The following is an 18385-nucleotide window of genomic DNA, read 5'->3' as shown; positions in this document are numbered from 1 at the left end:
CACAACAAGGCGTTTGGGAGAGGGCGAGAGAAAAGGGAGATCACCGGTGGAAAACGAGAAAGGGATCAACAAAGAAAGAAGAAATATTGAGGCAGATGGGGGCTTTAAATTACAGGGCTGTCAGCAAACTGGCTCAGCACTAGAAGGAGCGCACAGAGAGTGGTGAGCTCTCTAATGCACAAGAGAAACGGAATCTCTGACTCCACTGTGAAATGTAACTACAGTATGCTAACAGGAAACATCTGCATTATTTCTTTTTAATTCGTTTTCTGCTCTCTGGAGTGACACATGGACACCGTGGGTGGGTTTTTAAGCTGAAAAAATACTGTGTCAAAATATTGTGGAATTGTGTATTCTGCAAAAAGTGCTGACACTGGTGTCTGACTTTTATCTCAAAAGTCAAGATGAAAAAACAAGCCTGTGGTTTTATTGTGTGTGTTTTCGAGGGTATTCAAAGTTCTCAATTTATCCACAATTCGGGTCGAGATGAAAAAGATTTTATCTAACAACCTTGTTATTTATTTAACAATGCCGTAAACGGTTGAATAATTCCCAATTAAAACCAAAAACACCTGAAAAAACTAGAAATAATATATACAGAAACCTTGGCTGAGTGATTTGATTAATTGCTGAGAACAATTGTGATTTATTATCCTTCGATATAAAGGACTCAAGATAGTTTTATCAACAATTTTGTTGTCAAAATTTCATAACGGCTTTATTTGAAGATGATGGCTTATAAACTTTGTTGTTATGATAGCAATTTTACTGCTTTAGTTTGGAGACATTACATTTTTAGTTATTTGTTGCAATGATTTTATCATCTCATAATCAGAATTAGCTTTACTTGCAAAGTTTGTGCACACAAATATAACATGTGTGGTCCGGTTGTAATTGGTATGACCCAATACTCTAATCTTAAATGCTGAGTCTTAATTAGCTGTCAGCAGAAAATCATGACAATTAACAGAAATAAGAGGCTTGAAATTAATGACTGTGTTCATTTTAACTCAGAAATCAGTAATACTGGAGTCCAGTTCAAGATGAAAAAAATTACGGTAATCACTATAAAAAAAAAAATGCTTCAAAGTCATTGAAGTATGGCAGAGCATTAGGGCCAATGTAGGTAATGCTAAAAGAGAAATAACCACCATAAACTCAAGAAGTTTGAGATTGTGTTCATATATTTACAGTAATCTTTTGAGGTTTTATTTTTAATGTATTACTGTGCATTATCAGAGAATGTCTTAGTTTTTTTTTTTGTCAGAAATGTACTCTTCTGTGGCCAGTTTTTTAATTGCATCTAAAACGTCTCTAATATCTCAAAAGTTATTTCTGTTACTCCAAATCATAATGAACTAATGCATCATTATCCAGGGTTAGAAAATCGGTAAAGCATGTTTTCAAGACTGTTTTGAATCCTTACTTTTAATCTAATAAACAAATCTCTCTCCATTTTCCTTGAATATCTATGAAACAACAGACTAGATGCACCTACTTGAGTCCATTCGCTTCAGGGAGACTAATGACTTGTCTTGGCTGAAGTTGCTGTGGGAGCAACTCGAGTGTCGCTTCCCTTGATTACGTGATTTCTCCTTTAACTGGGTGGAGGAGAGAGGAGAAGGGATGGATGGCATGTAGAAGAATAAGAGGAGAGTGAGGAAAGAAAGTTTAGAACAGCAGACCTAGTAATAACATAAAAATCCAATAAAATAAAGAAAACGCTGAGATGTGTATGAAATTAGCTAGAGGTGGTGAAGGGCATGTCTCGCACTCAATGCCAGTGAGATCAAGAGAGGAGTTTATGTTCTACAAAATGGCCATGACCTTTTCCTTTCCAGTCATTTTTTCTACCCCTGAAATCTAAAAAGGCATGAAATAGACCACTGCCTATTTATTTAAGTGTCTTTCCTTCAAATAGAGATGGTCCACAACAGCTGCACACATATACAGACCCTGCAGTCTAATCGCATCAAAGTAAAACATTCAGCCATAAGTTTCTGTTTAACTCAGAAAGAATGCGTGTGCCCAACCTGCGTGTCCTCAGTAGGGACCTCGTCGTACGTCCTGGAATCGGTGGAGGTGCTGCTGGAGGAGGTAGCCCACCTAGGACCGGAGAAAAAGGGAGAGAAAATAGGCCTGAAGGAGGTCAAAACACTACCTCTCTCCTCTGAACTGTCTCAGATATCCCAAACCTGATCCCTGTCTCACTCACAGGAAGGAATTTCGAGCGGCGTCCCGAATGTGTGCGATGGTTTCCACGTCAACGTAGTCGTAATGCAGGGACTCGGGGTCCGTGGCAGAGCCCATTTCCGCAAGGATGACGCCGAGCCACTGGCCAAGCTCATCAGAGCTGCTCGCCTGACAAAACACAGGGTGTTTCTAAAGTTCTAGCAAGTTTAATCAATAAAACATTATTCACCAAGTTCTTTATTTCTTTAGGGAGGAGACGGACAAGTTTTTATACAAATAACTGTGCAAAAATGTTATAATAAAAGGTTTGTCTATTAATCCTCGTGGTAGTCAAATATTTATTTATTTATTTACTTATTTATTTATTTTTTTAAAGTTTGGTTTGGTCTCTCCACCCACTCCACCCAAACATGCTGCTCATAAGAACATAGTTTATTTGAGTTCATCAGGGCTTTTTAAGTGACAACATCTGTCTGGCGTTGGCCAACCTGATACTCGCGAGAAGAAATACATGAATTGAAAGCTCAACTACTTTAAGAGGTTTTTAGGAAAAGGCCATGATTTTCCATGCAGTTGTCAGTGTGAACTGTTGTTAATAAGGCGTGCCTACTGCATCATCTGCTCATCCGTGCAGTTGTGTTAAGAGTTTTACCTCCAGAGCTACCATCTCCGTGCTGTCCTTCATGATGCGGAAGGCAAAGGGGTGTTTGGGTCCAAGCCCCGGGACCACCTCGCAGCCGTTCAGCGGCAGGGACGGCAGGGAGGTCCGCGGGTCTCCCCGGTCGTAATAGAAATGCAGGGAGCCTCTGCACACACAACACCAGTGCTCTCTCCATACCTGGTTCACCAGCACCAACAGGTAGCCTGAGTTTTTGGTAAAACAGGGGGAAGGAAAAATAAATTGTCTGGGAATTTGAGCGATCTCGAGAGTCTGAGAGTGGATCGAGACGCTACCTTGGCGAGGGTCACTGTAGGATGTCCGGGAGTCACCCGACCGCGATGACTTTTTCTTGGAAAAGCTGATGATGCGTGTGATCTTCCGTCCTGCAGCGAAAGCTCCCCGCTTCACCTTAACTAAATCAAAATTTTAGCTTGTAAAAAAAGGAAACGTGCGCCAACATGCTTTTAAACAGAATCTTGCAAAATGAAAGAAAAAGGACATCTGATCTTGAAAAGATTTTATAAAAGAAAATCTGAAATCAAAGGTATGACATGCATTTTTATTCAACTTTGCTAGAGTCAAATTTCTGGACAATTTTGTGCTGCCTTTGAGGTACATCTCTCAGAGCTAGGTATGCATATAATATGCATACTAGTTCCTTGTAATCTAGCTCAGTCAGTTTGAATGGAGTTTGTTACATTTTGGTCTCATCTGACTTCAGTACCATTTTCAAAATGTTTGCTGTGTTCTCTGTAGACATGCGCTAATTGGTAAATGTGACTTTACAACACATTTATATGTGTTTCTTGAAACAATTTGTTTCTTTATGCCTATTCTCCATAAAGGCTAGACTCTGAGTGTCTGACCAATAGCTGCCATATCAACAGACTCTCCCACTTGAGATATGGAACATTGCATCTCTTTCAGAGTTACCATGAGCCTCTTGACTCCTCTGATTACTGCGTTGACCATGTCTTAGTAGTTTCACACTGTCTTTCATATATTTTGATCTTGCACTTACTAGTGCTCAGTGAGCTTTATATTAGGGGTATCAATAAAAAAAAAAATTACTAAGCAGGCATGCTCCAGTTGTCATTCTTTAATTTGTGAGACATTGTGCGTTACCTAATGTTATCTTATCATATCGAGTCTCATAAGTATCCATTGGAGTTTGTAGTTCTGACATGACAAAACGTTCAAGGATTATGAAAACCTTTACAAGATGCAGTTTAAACTGAGCAACTCTGGAAGAAATTTCTCACCGTTCTCTTTGCTATTCTCTCCTGCTGAAACACCCACGCTGTCTGAATCAGACGTGTTTCTGTCTACGGACAACCTCTGTGGAGGAACAATACAATCACAGTTTTAGGCTTTCACCAACACCGTCTCAATCCCACCCCAGGTCACTCGGTGTGGTTCACAAGAGAGTGAAATCGGTCAACATGTGTTTAAAAAGACTTCAGATTTATTATGCTGAAAGCCAGCCAGTGTATTTGCCTCTGGTTTCTTTCAGAATCAAAGTTATACCCATAGGTAAACTGACCTACCATCTTCTTTTTTGTCCCTCCCTCTAATCACGTCTCATCAGTGTTTCTGTTAAAGGCTTTTGGAGTTTCTGTTTGGACAATTTTCTGTAAGCTTCAGAGAATGTTCGAAGGCTGACTCACTGCCATCTCTGTCATTGTTGCCTTAACACCTAATTATGTTACGCATCTCTTCTTCCTTTTGCGAGCCAAGTACGGGCATCACGGCACACTGGGCTAAGCCAAACAACTGTTTAGAAAAATTGATGGTGACAGCACAATTGCTACTTAAATCAAACTTTTCCTCACCTCAGCTGTGTAATTATACCTTGGGGGGGAAAAAAATGACAGGGAAGGTGGAGAGTGAACATCCTCACCTTGTCAAGCTCGTGTTTCCTCTGAGCGATGGGAGACGTGGCTTCCTCGGGTACTCCGGTTTGACCGCTCGCCTGTCGGACAACCTATTGGGAGTTTTTACATCATAGTATAGCTTTCTCTCATCCTTCGGTGATGAGAGAAAGCTGGATTCTCAAACTAAACTTGCCACAAAAAGGTAACATTTACCTTTAGCCACTTGTGAGCCTGCTCCTTGCTTTGAACTGCCAGAACCAGTCCATCTCCATTAGGTAAGGTGAACCTCAGCTCATGGTGCTTTTTTTTGATGTCCTTAGGTACGTAGACAACAGAGCATTGGGGCAACAGGAGGTCCACATAGGGACATGTGTCTTTGGAGTTCTTATAGCACTGCAGGAAGAAGGACACAAGCAGTGCTTAGCAACATGTGTACATCTATAACATTACAACCACCAACTGTAATGTGTTTTAGTGGGATTTTATGAGATGCAACACAACATAGTACATAAATGTGAAGAAGAAAGAAAACTCTTTACTTTTTTTAAAATTACAAATCTAAAAGTCTTGTCAACCACCTCTCAGTGCAACCAGAGATGCAAGTCTCTCGAGGTATAACTCTACCAGCTTTGAATATAAAGACACTGAGTTGTTTTGTCACTCATGTAGCTCACAACTTTGTCGTCCGACTTGGAACCGCTCACCTGTAGTCTGTTTTCTCGGATAACGGTGAACTGTTTGGCCCACTGACCAAAGCGTTTCTTACGCAGCAGGAAAGCACATATGCGACAGTCTCTGACGGGAGGCATGTTGCTCTCGTCTGACGGCCACTGATGAGTGACGCCGGGGCTCCGCTCCTCTTCGTCCTCCTCGTACGATTCATAGGAACTGCTCAGAGCATCCGAGTCATTGTCTGAAGGAGCAGCGGAGACAATAAAGGATGCTTTAACTGAGTGAAATAGAAGTAAGAGAAACTGGGATATCTGATGGCTTTCTTGCTCACAGGAGTTTTTGCGTTGCAAATTAATGGATGCCGGGTAGTGGTTGTTGGTATCTTCATAGACGTCATCGATAGAGTTGGGAGGGCTGGGCCTGTCTGAAAATAGATGACACGACATCCAACTCACTCACTGCATCTTTATCCACTTAAATCTAACTTGTGCTTTGTAATTATGTTTGGGACAACGTGATATATGGGCATATGCAGATCGTTTTAAATCATCGGCACTGACTAGGAGGCTTTCTATATAAAACTGACACCAAAGGTCACCAAGTTCAGTCTTCAGCATGCTGACCTCGTGTGATTATGTACTCAGGAGTCATGCCAGGACTAAGGGGCACGGCTTCTTCGTAGTACTCTTCAGGAGGAGGCGTTGTGGGTAGCGGGGGAGGGGAGTCTGTACAGCTCTGCGAATGCAGACACATAAACATAAACAAAGTCATGTTTCTTTCATTGCCAAGTTTATGCTTTTTCAAAGCCAAAGGGTTGCAGGATATAAACCTCAGCAGTAAACGATTTCCATAAATTAGACACATGGGTGGACCTTTTAATCCTCAGTTTTCCAACATCATGTAAGACTGATGAGTCTGTGAACATGGGAAAATCCCACACAGACCCGGCAGAATCCACATATTTCACTCCTTTGTGTTCATGAGTCATTAAGAATACCTGCAAAGTTAGACCTAGAGACCAAGTTTTGAAAAACAAACTGACGAAACTCTTGCAGCACACTTATTCATTTTGCCTAAAAGCTGACGCATCCGTTAACTGCAATGCCAGTGATTTTATTTTGGATGGGTTAGCTTGCCTGTTTTAAAGTGTCATCTTGTTTGTTTTTGTCATCTTTCAGGTAATCCGTGACTTCCTTAAGGTCGCCGAGCTCGCAGTCTGGAAAACAGCAGACCATTTACATTCAAACTCAAAAATTATACCAGACATGAGGAGCATCTCAAATACACAGACGTGTGCAACTCACCAAATTTCTCAAACAAAGACTCCACAAAACTCGTCCCATTTTTGTACACAGAAGAGTTCACGTAGATGTAATCTGGTCCCGACTCTAGACGACAGAATCAACAAAAAACATTCTTTGTTGATTCACCAAACAATGAGAGCAGAGACGTCAACCTCTGATAAGATTAGCCAGGTGACTTGAACAAAAGAAAAGCAAATGGAAATAGAATCCCATAAAAGATTATCACATTTTTAAACATGTTTATCATTCAATAACGTTTGACATTTAATGAAAATCAGTTTTGCCTAGCTTACAACATACACCAAAAATACTTAAAATCTGTTTTGGATTTGACTAATATGCAAATGAAATACAAAATAACATTTCAACATTCCACACTTTCATTGACCCCATTTATCTGTTTCTTCTCCTCTCCGACCTGAAGTTTGGATCTGCTGTAAGAGGTTCCTCACTGAGGTTTTCTTCTCCTGGGTAGACATGCTGAGGTTCTCTTGGTCCAGCATCTTCAGCAGCACACCCAGCTCCTTAACCAGCACCTCCACTGCTGCACAAGGAGGGAGTGGAAGGTCATGTAAGGTCATGATGCAAGACATCAGTTCAGGAGCAGAGAGGGCAAAGATCAGATGGACAAGTCTAAACAAACCCACAGGATTTCGTTGGGGCTTTCTCTCCTCTTTGGTTTTATGTTACAATGCTTTACAGAGTGTCAATATACATCAGCGGTCTCAGCACAGACTCCCCCAGAGTCAGACCAGACTAAACAGATGGGGGCGGGGGCTTCAGAGACAGGAAGCAATGCTAATTGGTAATTAACTCAGACAATGAGTGGATCTTAGGTTGTTTGACATTTTCCCTTAAACGGATAGTTTGGGATTTTTTAAGTGAAATTGATGGATTACATGCAGATAACATATTGTATTGAAAAATCTCACATTATATTCATGTTGTACACCCCAGAGGCTGTTATAACTAACAGCTCGTAGCAAGGACAGCCAAGACTAGACTGGGCTTTTCCTCTCTTGAAGATCTCCAATCTCAAACGGTCGAAGTGATTTGTTTAGATACTGTTTTATGAACCTAAAGAAAAAGTTTCTTTTGCATTGGATTGTTGTGGAAACAGGGATTATTGAGACAGAAGACGGAAGTAAGAGGCAGTGGACCACCAATGATCTTCTAATGTTAGGCACCTGCTTAACAACATGAAAACCTTTTTCCTCCCAAGTATCTGTATAACACAAAGTCGAGGCTTTTCTTTCATATAAAATCCGAAATTTTGCAGGAATCCATACTTTGGAAATGCTCTGTTCTTCACCCTCCAACTTTTGCTTCCTTTATAAGTAATCATCTGCTTCTCTTCAAATAACCAATCCAAAGCAACTATTATGATGGTTAAGGTCCATGAAATAGCATTCACATAGTGAAGTTGATCGAAATTAGAGTTGTTAAAGACAGTGGAAGTCCATTTGTTTTGGTACAAAATGAAATGATAAAGAGGTTCAACAGTTTTCCAATCTGGACAAAAGAATCTGACATGCAGGTCAATAAAATGAGAGGCTGACATACTCACAACGAAAGTATTGTCCTTTCTTTTATGAAAACAAATACGTCTTCACAGTAACCTGCAATACTTGTGGATTTTACAAGGCTTTCCTGGTTCTGTAACCTATGAAGACTCAGATTAAAGGGATTTGTGACTCACATCATGTGTTGATCTGATAGCTGGGGCCGGTCCCCTCTCTGTTTTCAGACTAAAACTTAAATAAACTGCCCCGCTAACCTTCAGCTGCTGGATGTTCTGGGAAAAGGTTTTGTAACCTGCTGCATGTGGTTCACATTCTTCTTTATCTTATCCTAAACCACAAGGAAGCATCACCAAGAAGGGCCTACTGATTGTCTCCTCCTTCCATTTTGCTAGTCCTTGCATACCCATGCACATTTCTATGCTTCTTTAATCCTCAAACCATTGCAAGACATGAGTCGTTGCTTGTTGACCTTCACTGACTTCCCACTCCTTGCATATTATTCTCTCACTCACTACTCAAAATTGGCTAATTTTCACAGTCCAGTTGAGTTAGGCCCACTGAAGCGTGCATCTCGCTGGGGTCAGACACGGGACAGCCGCTGAGCCAGAAAACTCTTTGTTCACTGGGCGGTCATACGCCAAGAAGAAACGTTACATTGAACAACACAAATACACACCTAACTAAGATACACAAGATAGAAAAAACACAGGCAGGCTTCAGTTGTGTATTTAATAAGGTGTGTCAGTGTGAACTCTGGTCTGCAACTTTAGGAAAGGCATTCCTGCCCCAATTATGTGTGTGTGTGTGTGTGTGTGTGTGTGTGTGTGTGTGTGTGTGTGTGTGTGTGTGTGTGTGTGTGTGTGTGTGTGTGTGTGTGTGTGTTTACACAAAGTATAGATACATTCTGGCAGAATTTTGGACTCTCATATGTTTAGTTCTGACAGAGTGACACTGCATGTAATCACTACTGACAAGCTGCCATTTTTTATTAGTTGGGAGATATATTTACTGTTTGGCAGCAATGCATGTCCTTCGTTTCAAAGTCCCACTCCCTAAAAACAGACATAGTTTCCTGAGGCGGGTCTTCCTATGGGCTTAACAATGCTCTGCCATGGCCACAGTCAACATCTATAGCCGGCATGTCTGTTTGTCTGTTTCTGTTTAAAGACACTGCTTTCCACCTTAGAGTGGTTTCCTTCCATTGTAATAAACTCTCCGAGAACTGGGCATGAGGAATTAATTCACGCAGCGACGAGGAATGTCTCCTCATTAAGATCCCATTCACCCAGGGGAAATAAGGAAGTGAAGTTCATGGAGGCAAAGGAAGCTTGCCTTGAGTGGGATGTCTTGGCCTGGTGAATATTGTCCCCCTGCCAGCTGCTACAGCTGTTTAGATCCTGGCTTCAGCACTGGACTTCCCCTACCCAGGCGAAAGACAAAACCTCTTCCACAGCATGACTCACTTGCTGCGCAGAGAAACTGAAATATACACCACTCAGCACTAAATCAAACAAAGCAGAAATCAAAGCAGTGCTTCTCAGAGAGTTGGCATAAAATTTGAGCTCGCAGTCATAAATCTACTTCACTATTTCATTTGGACCTGTGCTTTAGAAAGCTGATTATTCAATTTGAGGATTAGGGGGCCCATGCAATTGTGCCAAAATGAGCAAAGATTAATTATTTTGTAGTATCTGGCATGTGGGGTGCTGAAGACCACCTCTAAAATGCTGGTTATGTCATGAGAATCAAACCCTAACTCGTGGGTTTCAATTCATCTATAGCATAATACAATCCTTGAAATATTTGCAACAACTGTTCATTGGTTCGAAATGCATAATCCTGCTGCAGTTACTTTAACTTGAAAGTCAGAACTCAGATCTTAGTGTTTATCCTGTTCTAGATGGGAGTTGGAAAACCACTGACATGTTAACAACTGGATAAAATAAGTTCCCATTTAATATCGCAACAGTGAGCCATCAAAATTTGCACAAAATGTGAATACCCTAATTAATACACCTGCAGGCATGGCACTTTATGGGTTGAAAAAATTGCTAAAGATATTGCCAACTCAGGAGAGAAAACAATATGATAATGATTACACAAGGGGGACATGAAATTTTAGCAGGGTTTGTAGGAATATTTTTGTCTGTTCGCCCCCAAAAAAGACAAATAAGCCAAAACCACTGGGGAATTGAGACAGACATAAAAACAATAACGTTGTGTTATTTCTGTTTAAAAATCTGCAAGTTTAGTCACCGGTTGATGCAACAAATCATTTTGGGGAAGTTTTCAGAAGAATCAAGATTTCAAACAAAACAACGATCTGACCTGCTTCGATGTATCGAAGACGTATTTAATGTTTGTCGAAGATGACATCCATCAATTGACAAGAAGCTCTGCAGTGCAGTATTATCTTAAAATGTTTCATAAATCTCAAGTTTTGTTTTTAAGAATCTATCGTCAGTGGGGACTATTCTCATCCAGGTTGGAGTAATCCATACTGTGGTATTTATCCTGGTCTGATTCTAAAGTGGTCCAATGCCAAAAAAAATACTCCCCTTCCCCTGCTTTTATAAATCGTTTAAATTTCTCATAAATCTTAAACTACTGTTTACATAATCTCCATTTAGTGTAGAACAAAACTAATGCAGATTCAGTCAGTCAAGGTTATTTAAATTTCACATTCATCAGGTTTAGTCCAATAGAAGGACCCTAAGCAGATGATAAAGCTTACAATTAATTCATCATGCCTGTCAGTGTTTCTTTTTTTCCACCAAGTACTCAAACCAGCTAAACCATCGCTAAAAGGTGATGGGGCATCCTCAATATATTTGTTACGCTTTAATCACCTGGGAAACTTGGTGCCGAGTTTGACGGAAGTTGGAATTTCGACATGGCGTCACCCATACTGTCTGCATTACCTCTTACAAACGTCATTTAAAACTTTACTTTCCATAAGAAAACCCTAATTTTAGTTTGTTGTGTTTACAGTTTTAAGCACTATAAGTAATATTGATTTTAAGACGCGTGTCTTGTAAAATAAGCACGTTTCCACCACAGCTGTTGATGCGAGAAGCAGCCATATTGAAACACAAACTCTACCTTACAAGTCATAACTGGGGGTAGTCGGAGCTGCCCCAGTTTACTTCCAGTTGATATTTCAGATGGGGAAGTCCACATTTCCCAGTTCCAAGTACAACTGGAAGCCATCATAACGGTGCGTCACCTAGCTTGACGTTGACAGGAAGTCTTTTTTATCTGTCAGAAAAACCACTTCCTTTCTTGTTTCAAAATAAGAGTCTCAAGGTATCAAGCCTGCAGATTGCATCAGCAGACCCAGGACTCAAAACAATATCAGAAATTTGCACCATACAGACGGTAAGCAACTGGATACCGCATAGCAAGCCAGAATTCAATCTAGCAAGAAACATGTTTCTAATTAAATATAGTGCAGTTCTACCAGATCTTGCTGCTTCTTTGAACAACTATTAGCAAATACAACTGTATCCACACATATTTCGCATATTTCATGTATCTAATAAAAGAATAAGATCAGAGATAGATTATGCACTACTAGGTGTGCTATTTATTTAATAAGCAAATAAACAACTTAACTTAATTCTGCAACTTAAAAAATGTGTTCATATATACAGCATCCATATGCAGTCTGAATTCAGGATTAGTTGTGGATCTCTGGCTTTTGAAATTACAATTAAAACTTTTGGGGTTGTTTTATTATTGTTATTTATCATTGGAACGCTAAAATTCTTATTTGAGAGAACAAACTAAAAGTAGAAATATAAAATTTGAAAAAAACAAAAGTGATCTTAGCACTGTTAGTACAGTCCTAAGCTCTGCAGGAGATTGAAAAAGAGTTGTGTTGTTGGTCAAAGACACTTTGATTGTTTAAGCTTTGAGCAACTAGAGAGAAAAAAAGAAAATGCATAAATATTAAAAGTTTTACAAAGCTCTGTACACATTCAGACATATAGCCCTTTTCACTTGCCTTATAACTGCTGTAAAACACCAACAACATTCCTCTGCTTGTTAAGAGTACATGGCATTTGTGTGAGCGAGCACACATTTGTAAGTCAGAGAGAATGGTTTGTTTAACACTACAGAGCAGGCCTTTAAAAGGAGCTTCCAATTGGAGTTTTTTCTTTTTCTTTTTTTTTTGTTTAAACTCTGCAGGGGAAGGAGGTTGAGTGGGGGTGTGGGGTGGCAACGGGAGTTCAGCACCTGTGCTAACATGTCCGACAAACTCTGATGAAACGAATAATGTGACCTCAACTGGGTGCACGTAGATATATATATATATTTCTTCTTGCTACTCCCCCGTTATGCTAAAAGATCTTCCTCATGCTGAGACAATGTTCCGTGGCATGCAATGCAAACACAAACATCGTCACAGTGAGTCAAAAGTCACAGATTTCAGTGATTTAGCATCAGCTCAGTTTCACAACATCGCTGTCTGCATCCCAACCAGCAGATCAGTTCACACCCACACAGAGGCTTTAGTGGATTATAACAGCAACATTTCACCACCTGGTTTTACTGGCATGCGGCTTCCCCAGTACGTTTAAACCACTTAGTCTATGAGTTTTCAAGTAAAGTGATGTGAGTTTTCTTTTTTGTTTTGTTTTTCAAGGTATGCACAATGGAATTTGGGGAGCAAAATAAAGTGGAACATCTTTAAAAATCTTTTCTATTCTAACTGTAATCCTGACATTTTACTGTATACACCTGGAATGGAAACTATGAGCCAAATAGAACATGTAACAAAACTTACCCTCAACAGCAATGGATGAGAGACCCACCATTCTGCAAGATTAAGAAGGAAGCAAACCAGCTCCCTTATACACAAAATAGATGCAGGAATAAAACAAGATATTCCACTGTCCTGTAAAAGATTTCTAGCTTCACTCAGTCCTGTGAAGCCTTTGTATTTGTAAGTTAGCTAGAGTAGGCTGAATTCCCACTCCCTTTACCTCTCCCTTCCTCCATCTGATCTGTTATCTCTCTCCACCTCCCTCTGTCTACCCTCCTCTTTTTTTCCTTTTGGGGGGTAGGGAGATTGTGGTGCAGTGTGTGTGTAAGCTTTCTGGATTGCCCTCCACTGTAATCCTGGGGATTGTATAGCACCTGGGAAAGGCTTGCTGTGTAAACACACATGCCGACTAATAGCTAACCCACATTCTTTATTCTTCCACATTCTTTCACCTGAAACCAAAGCATGGCTGTCCAACCATCCAAGCAAAATGCCAACCACTCAAGAAAGTTCGAAAGAGCCCACAAATATCCTGGTTACTGCCACGCTGAATTCAAATAACTCCAACAGCACTAACTTTGACACTTTGATGTGCTACATCTGAAAACATGAATGATGGTTGCTTTAAGAAATATCAACTTAAACATGACAGGGTTTAGCTGTTTCTGTGTAGCGTAGGTAGACCTTTGAGAGTTCCACGTGGATGACTTGTTGCCCTGAGGCAGATTCAAGTGTCCCGAACATGACGTAGCATGCTGCCCTCAATCGCTCACTCAGCCACTAAAACTACACAAACAGCCCTCAACATAGTTAAATCTGTCTCTTAGAACTATAGGCTCTTTTGTTTTTGTCCTATTACTGGTGTAGGAACGGTTTCAAAACTGAGAGATACATCAAACATGAACAGGATCCTCATATAAGTCACCTTATAAGTTATTTTTGATCCTCTTTAATGAAGTTTTATTCAAGCAATAAAACTTGAGAAATAGAGAAAGAGCACAGTGATAAAACTAAAGCCAAGCTAAACCATGGCTAGACAGAGTAACCTCTAATAAAATTGGGCTGATTTGAAGTGAAACCTCTTCAGGTGGACAAAAGAAAACCGCAGCAGTGGTACATTTGAAATTTGTTAAATCTTAAAACTAAATAAAATTTCCTACAACACCTAAGAATTAGACATTGAAACTGATGTTTAGAGTTACTAATGCTAACCATGCTAACTGTACAACTGCTAAGTCATGCTAAAGAAAAATGTAAGAGTAAATTACTTCTGCTGTAGTTAATTAATGCTGTTAAGAACCTTGACCAGAAACTAGGGTCTCTGTTAAGTCCATTTGTTAGTATTATTTGTCTCCATGTAGCTATGTTGTTGAAAGTCTACATGGATGCAAACAAAAATAAACAACTAAAAAAAGACAGAGAAATTTAATAAAGGGCTCGTCTTGGATCTGTTTTTTTGGATCAGTGTGGGAGTGATGCTGGACCATTTCCAAAAATTAAATTGTACAAAAGCCAGAACTTCCCAGAGGCATATAGTGTTTCCCAATTTATTTATTTATTTATTTTTAATAAATCGGCCCTGGCTGTGACAAATCCAACAGACTCACCCCGCAATTCTCGGTCAAGGCCTGACAAACCACTGCTTTCTGTGACTAAATGTGAACTCTGACCTCCAGAGTGAAACTGTGATCACACGTCAGCCAACGGGACAGCAGGACGACTGCATTTTCACTCAGCTGTAAAATGCACAGCCTTTTATCTCACAAGAGGTTTGGGGTGACCTCAAATGTTTCTTTTTTTTATTTTATTCAGTAGTAAAGATGAATAGTGTATGGATTTTAAGTACCACATGTATAACATAAAATATAAAAGCAGAACTACAGGTTCTCTAAGGCAAGCTGCTGTGGGAACATTTAAAGACAGTACCATCTGTGTTAAACAAGAGGTCAGTAGGTAAGGAAAATTACCAGGTCTTTCTTAACACCTCTTTTGTTCCTATTGTCTTTGGAAACAGACTCTTCCAAATCTTACCAGGCATGAAAGAACTCAGCATGTTGACAATCTTATGGTGTCCAGAAATAACGTGTGGGAGTCTCTTTGTCAGCTGAAAAACATTACTCTGCTACTTTTTTTTTCTAGAGCAAGCATAATATTATCTCAGGTTAAGTGAGAAATGTGGGAGGATTTTTTTTCTGTATGAGGGACAGAAAACAGCTTGAAAATTACACGAGGTTTTACTAAATACTCCGTGCAGCTGGAGTATGTCCAGAGCCTTGCAACATTGTTTCTAACCCTTGAACTTCTTCATATTTTGTCACATAGGAACCAATAACTTCTATTTTACTGGGATATTTTTTGTGAAAGACTGAAATAAAGTATTGTAAAACGGAAAGGTTTAAGGAAATTTATTAGAATTTCTTTTACAAAAAATAATCTGAAGAGTGTGGCCTGGACATGTAGTCAGACCCCAAATTTAAGGTGGTATGTCTCTTCTAGGTTTGTCATTGTCCCCCCCACCCTCCGGTCCTTTCTGCAAATTAGCACAAGCTCAGTCAGAATGGATAGCAAACGTGTGTCAATATCAATTTTAAAGTTTGCCAAGAGTACTCTTAGTTTTTGATCCTGGTTCTTCTAACTAGTGTTGCGACAGATTGGTTCTATTGATTCTTTTAAATCTTTATAAACAGCATAAATTTGCTGTTTATGAAGATTTAGTTCTCAGAAATTCCGGATTTCTTCACACCACATGAAAATGCTTTAATATCAACTACATCACTGTAACTCCAGCTGTGTGCTTTGGGGAATTGTCCTGCTGGAAGATGAGTTTTTCATCCCAGTCTGTGGTCTTTTGCTGCATCTAACAGGTTTTCTTCCAGGAAAGTATTTTGTTCCATTCAGGAACAATCAGGGTTCCTTTCAACCCTGATTGGCTTCCCTGTCCCTGCTGTAGAAAACCATCCCGACATGATGATGCTACCACAGCATAAGGATGTAATTTTTGCACCACACAGCAATAAATGCGAAAAAATGTCAATTTTAGTATCATCTAACTGGAGCATGCTTTCTCATATTTCCTTTCTCTTTTCAGATAACAGCTTTGACAGTGCTCTGTGGGATGTTCCTAACTTGGGAAGTAATCCAACTCTGCTTTAAACTTCTCCACAACTTTATTCCGGACCTGTCTGCAGTGTTTATTGGTCTTCGTGATGCTTCATCATCTTTGTTAATTCTCTAACAATCCTCAGACGCACAAAAGTAGAAGGTATTTGCTCATTAAGCGATTTTTTTTTTTTTTTTTTTACATGCCATGTTTTTTATTATTTTTATTTCTTAAAAAAATCTGAGGACGATGCAGCTTAACACTTTGCTGTTATCCACTAACTTTTTAAAATCTATCACATAAAATCTTGATTATGTTAAAGTTTTTTTGTTTGTTTTTAATTCAACAAAATGATGGAAAGTATACTTTTGCAAGGCATTGTGTGGCTGTAGACAATGCCTGCAAGATAGCAAAAATATTGAAGGAAATCCTATCTCTTAGCTTATAAACCACAACCTTATCACACTCTTTCATCATATACAGATCAGTGAGGTGAATGCAGACACCTTGCAAAGAAAAGTGAGGTAAACCATACATACTACAAGTTTTTAATTGCATCAAGACATGTGCCAACCATGTCTCCTCTTAATAACCGTTGCTCTATCTTGATGAAATGAACTTCTAGTGTACTCAGGATTCCAGACATTTCCCGAGGGTGACGTTTTCTCCTCTCCTCTCCCGGTTGTCAACATGTCCGGGCATTTACAGGTCTGATAACTCTGGAGTCCACAACAAGTAAACACAGACGGTGAAGCTTCATTGGAAAGATAAAGCTTATCAATATAATGACTGCAACTATGACTTGACCGACATTTTTTTTTGGCAATTTACGTCATCGCTGGAGAAGAAGCAGATCTACAGATATGGTGTTTTCATTTGTTATGATTTTAAATATGCAACTGTACACAATCCATACATATAATGTGTTATTCGATCTGAGTCTATGATCTTCATATGAACGCTGCAAAACAAATTACACTCATGTATAATATCTCTGGGGAATATATCACCCAAACATTGCTGTGAAAGGTTCTATTCCCAGCATTGGTCTTTTTCAAAACCAAGCTCAGTGTCTCTGTAGACTAGCAGCAATAGAAAGTGAAGGAAAACATTGACTGTCTTATTTTTGTAGGGAAAACTAAATAAAGGAATCCAATACTACAAGAAAATAACGCCACATTCCGAGAGCGATCTCAAATTCCAATCCCCTGCTTATGCCATAATCCATCCCTCTCATTTCCAGTGTTGTGCAAGTTCAGTCACAAATTTCAGTTCACCCAGCCAAAAGCTGAATTATTCCGAGTTAATATTTCAACACTGAGAAAATCCCAACCACAACCAAACACCCAGAATGAACCATTTCACACTCGTATATAATTTTTCATGACATAATGTCTTCCAAAACTGGCTGATAATTACTAGCACATAACGCCTTGTGGTAATGAGCACATTCATTTCTTCACTGCATAGTAAACACCTTCTGTTTTCGATTCTTTAAATGTTGTACATCTGTTTGCCCCTTTTTGTTTCCTATATTTTTGTGCTGCATCCTAAAAAGTTAAAAATAATAACAACAAAGAAAATGATTATAGTAAAACATCTCGATAGGAAGACATTTCTTAATATGATCACTTTGAAAGTGCGACCACAACAAGGTCACACTGTGAGGTCAAAGTTCTGCTGTAAGAAAGCATTTATAGAAGAACAAAACTGCCAAAGCAATAGTCACAAGACTAAGAAGTTTTCATGGAGATGACAAATATTTGATATTTCCATAACAATAATCAGCAATAGTATCAGATGTTCTAGCTGAAAATGACCAATTAGTTTTGCAACCAGGTGAAAGTTGTAGTGGACTGGTGCAGTATTGTTATTCTGAACTGAATTAAACACATTTTAACTGCGTTTAATAAAACACCATAATCTTAACACGATGTTTTAAATTTAATGAGTACAGCACTTGAATGTTGTATTTATGACTGGTTTCATTTATCTTTTTTCAAAAACTGTAAAGGCAAGTTTCAGTGAACCCTTTATTTTTGCTATTGCTGGGATGTTTCCAACTGTTAATGCTGAGAAAGCTCAATTTCTTAATTTGATCTCTGAAAGTGAAGCTTAAAATCTTAAAAAAAAAAAAGACAAACATGATGTGGATAAACATTGGGAAACAATCCTGCGAGAGGAACCAAAGACAAAAATAATCACAATGTAAGGTTTCTTTCTGATCTATGGAAGCCAATGAAAATCACCTGACAGAGCTATAATGTTGAGCCCATTGTTGCTCCGAGTT

General features: G+C 39.3%; 1 protein-coding gene across 5 annotated transcripts in view; it reads right to left on the bottom strand.

Annotated features, from left to right (window-relative positions):
- Positions 1-18385, bottom strand: part of LOC102227744 (actin filament-associated protein 1-like 1) — a 31294-nt gene that overhangs the window by 4493 nt on the left and 8416 nt on the right. Inside the window, exons 1-15 of one of the 5 annotated variants that reach the window (XM_014470301.2) lie at positions 13017-13243; positions 7123-7248; positions 6705-6788; positions 6537-6616; positions 6024-6135; positions 5732-5824; positions 5433-5641; positions 4942-5121; positions 4755-4838; positions 4117-4192; positions 3148-3267; positions 2846-3057; positions 2216-2361; positions 2034-2106; positions 1499-1601 (exon numbers count right to left, since the gene is read on the bottom strand). In XM_014470301.2, coding sequence (XP_014325787.1) covers positions 1499-1601; positions 2034-2106; positions 2216-2361; positions 2846-3057; positions 3148-3267; positions 4117-4192; positions 4755-4838; positions 4942-5121; positions 5433-5641; positions 5732-5824; positions 6024-6135; positions 6537-6616; positions 6705-6788; positions 7123-7248; positions 13017-13047 — 1729 coding nt within the window. In that variant the 5' untranslated portion in view covers positions 13048-13243. Of the gene's footprint in view, positions 1-1498; positions 1602-2033; positions 2107-2215; positions 2362-2845; positions 3058-3147; positions 3268-4116; positions 4193-4754; positions 4839-4941; positions 5122-5432; positions 5642-5731; positions 5825-6023; positions 6136-6536; positions 6617-6704; positions 6789-7122; positions 7249-11329; positions 11460-13016; positions 13244-18385 lie in introns of those variants that run through there. The other 4 variants (XM_023328777.1, XM_023328780.1, XM_023328778.1 and 1 more) reach the window with 4 other exon arrangements.

The sequence above is a fragment of the Xiphophorus maculatus genome, chromosome 23 (assembly GCF_002775205.1).
Source record: "Xiphophorus maculatus strain JP 163 A chromosome 23, X_maculatus-5.0-male, whole genome shotgun sequence".
Classification (NCBI taxonomy): Eukaryota; Metazoa; Chordata; class Actinopteri; order Cyprinodontiformes; family Poeciliidae; genus Xiphophorus; species Xiphophorus maculatus.
This window is presented reverse-complemented; position numbering and strand designations above follow the sequence as displayed.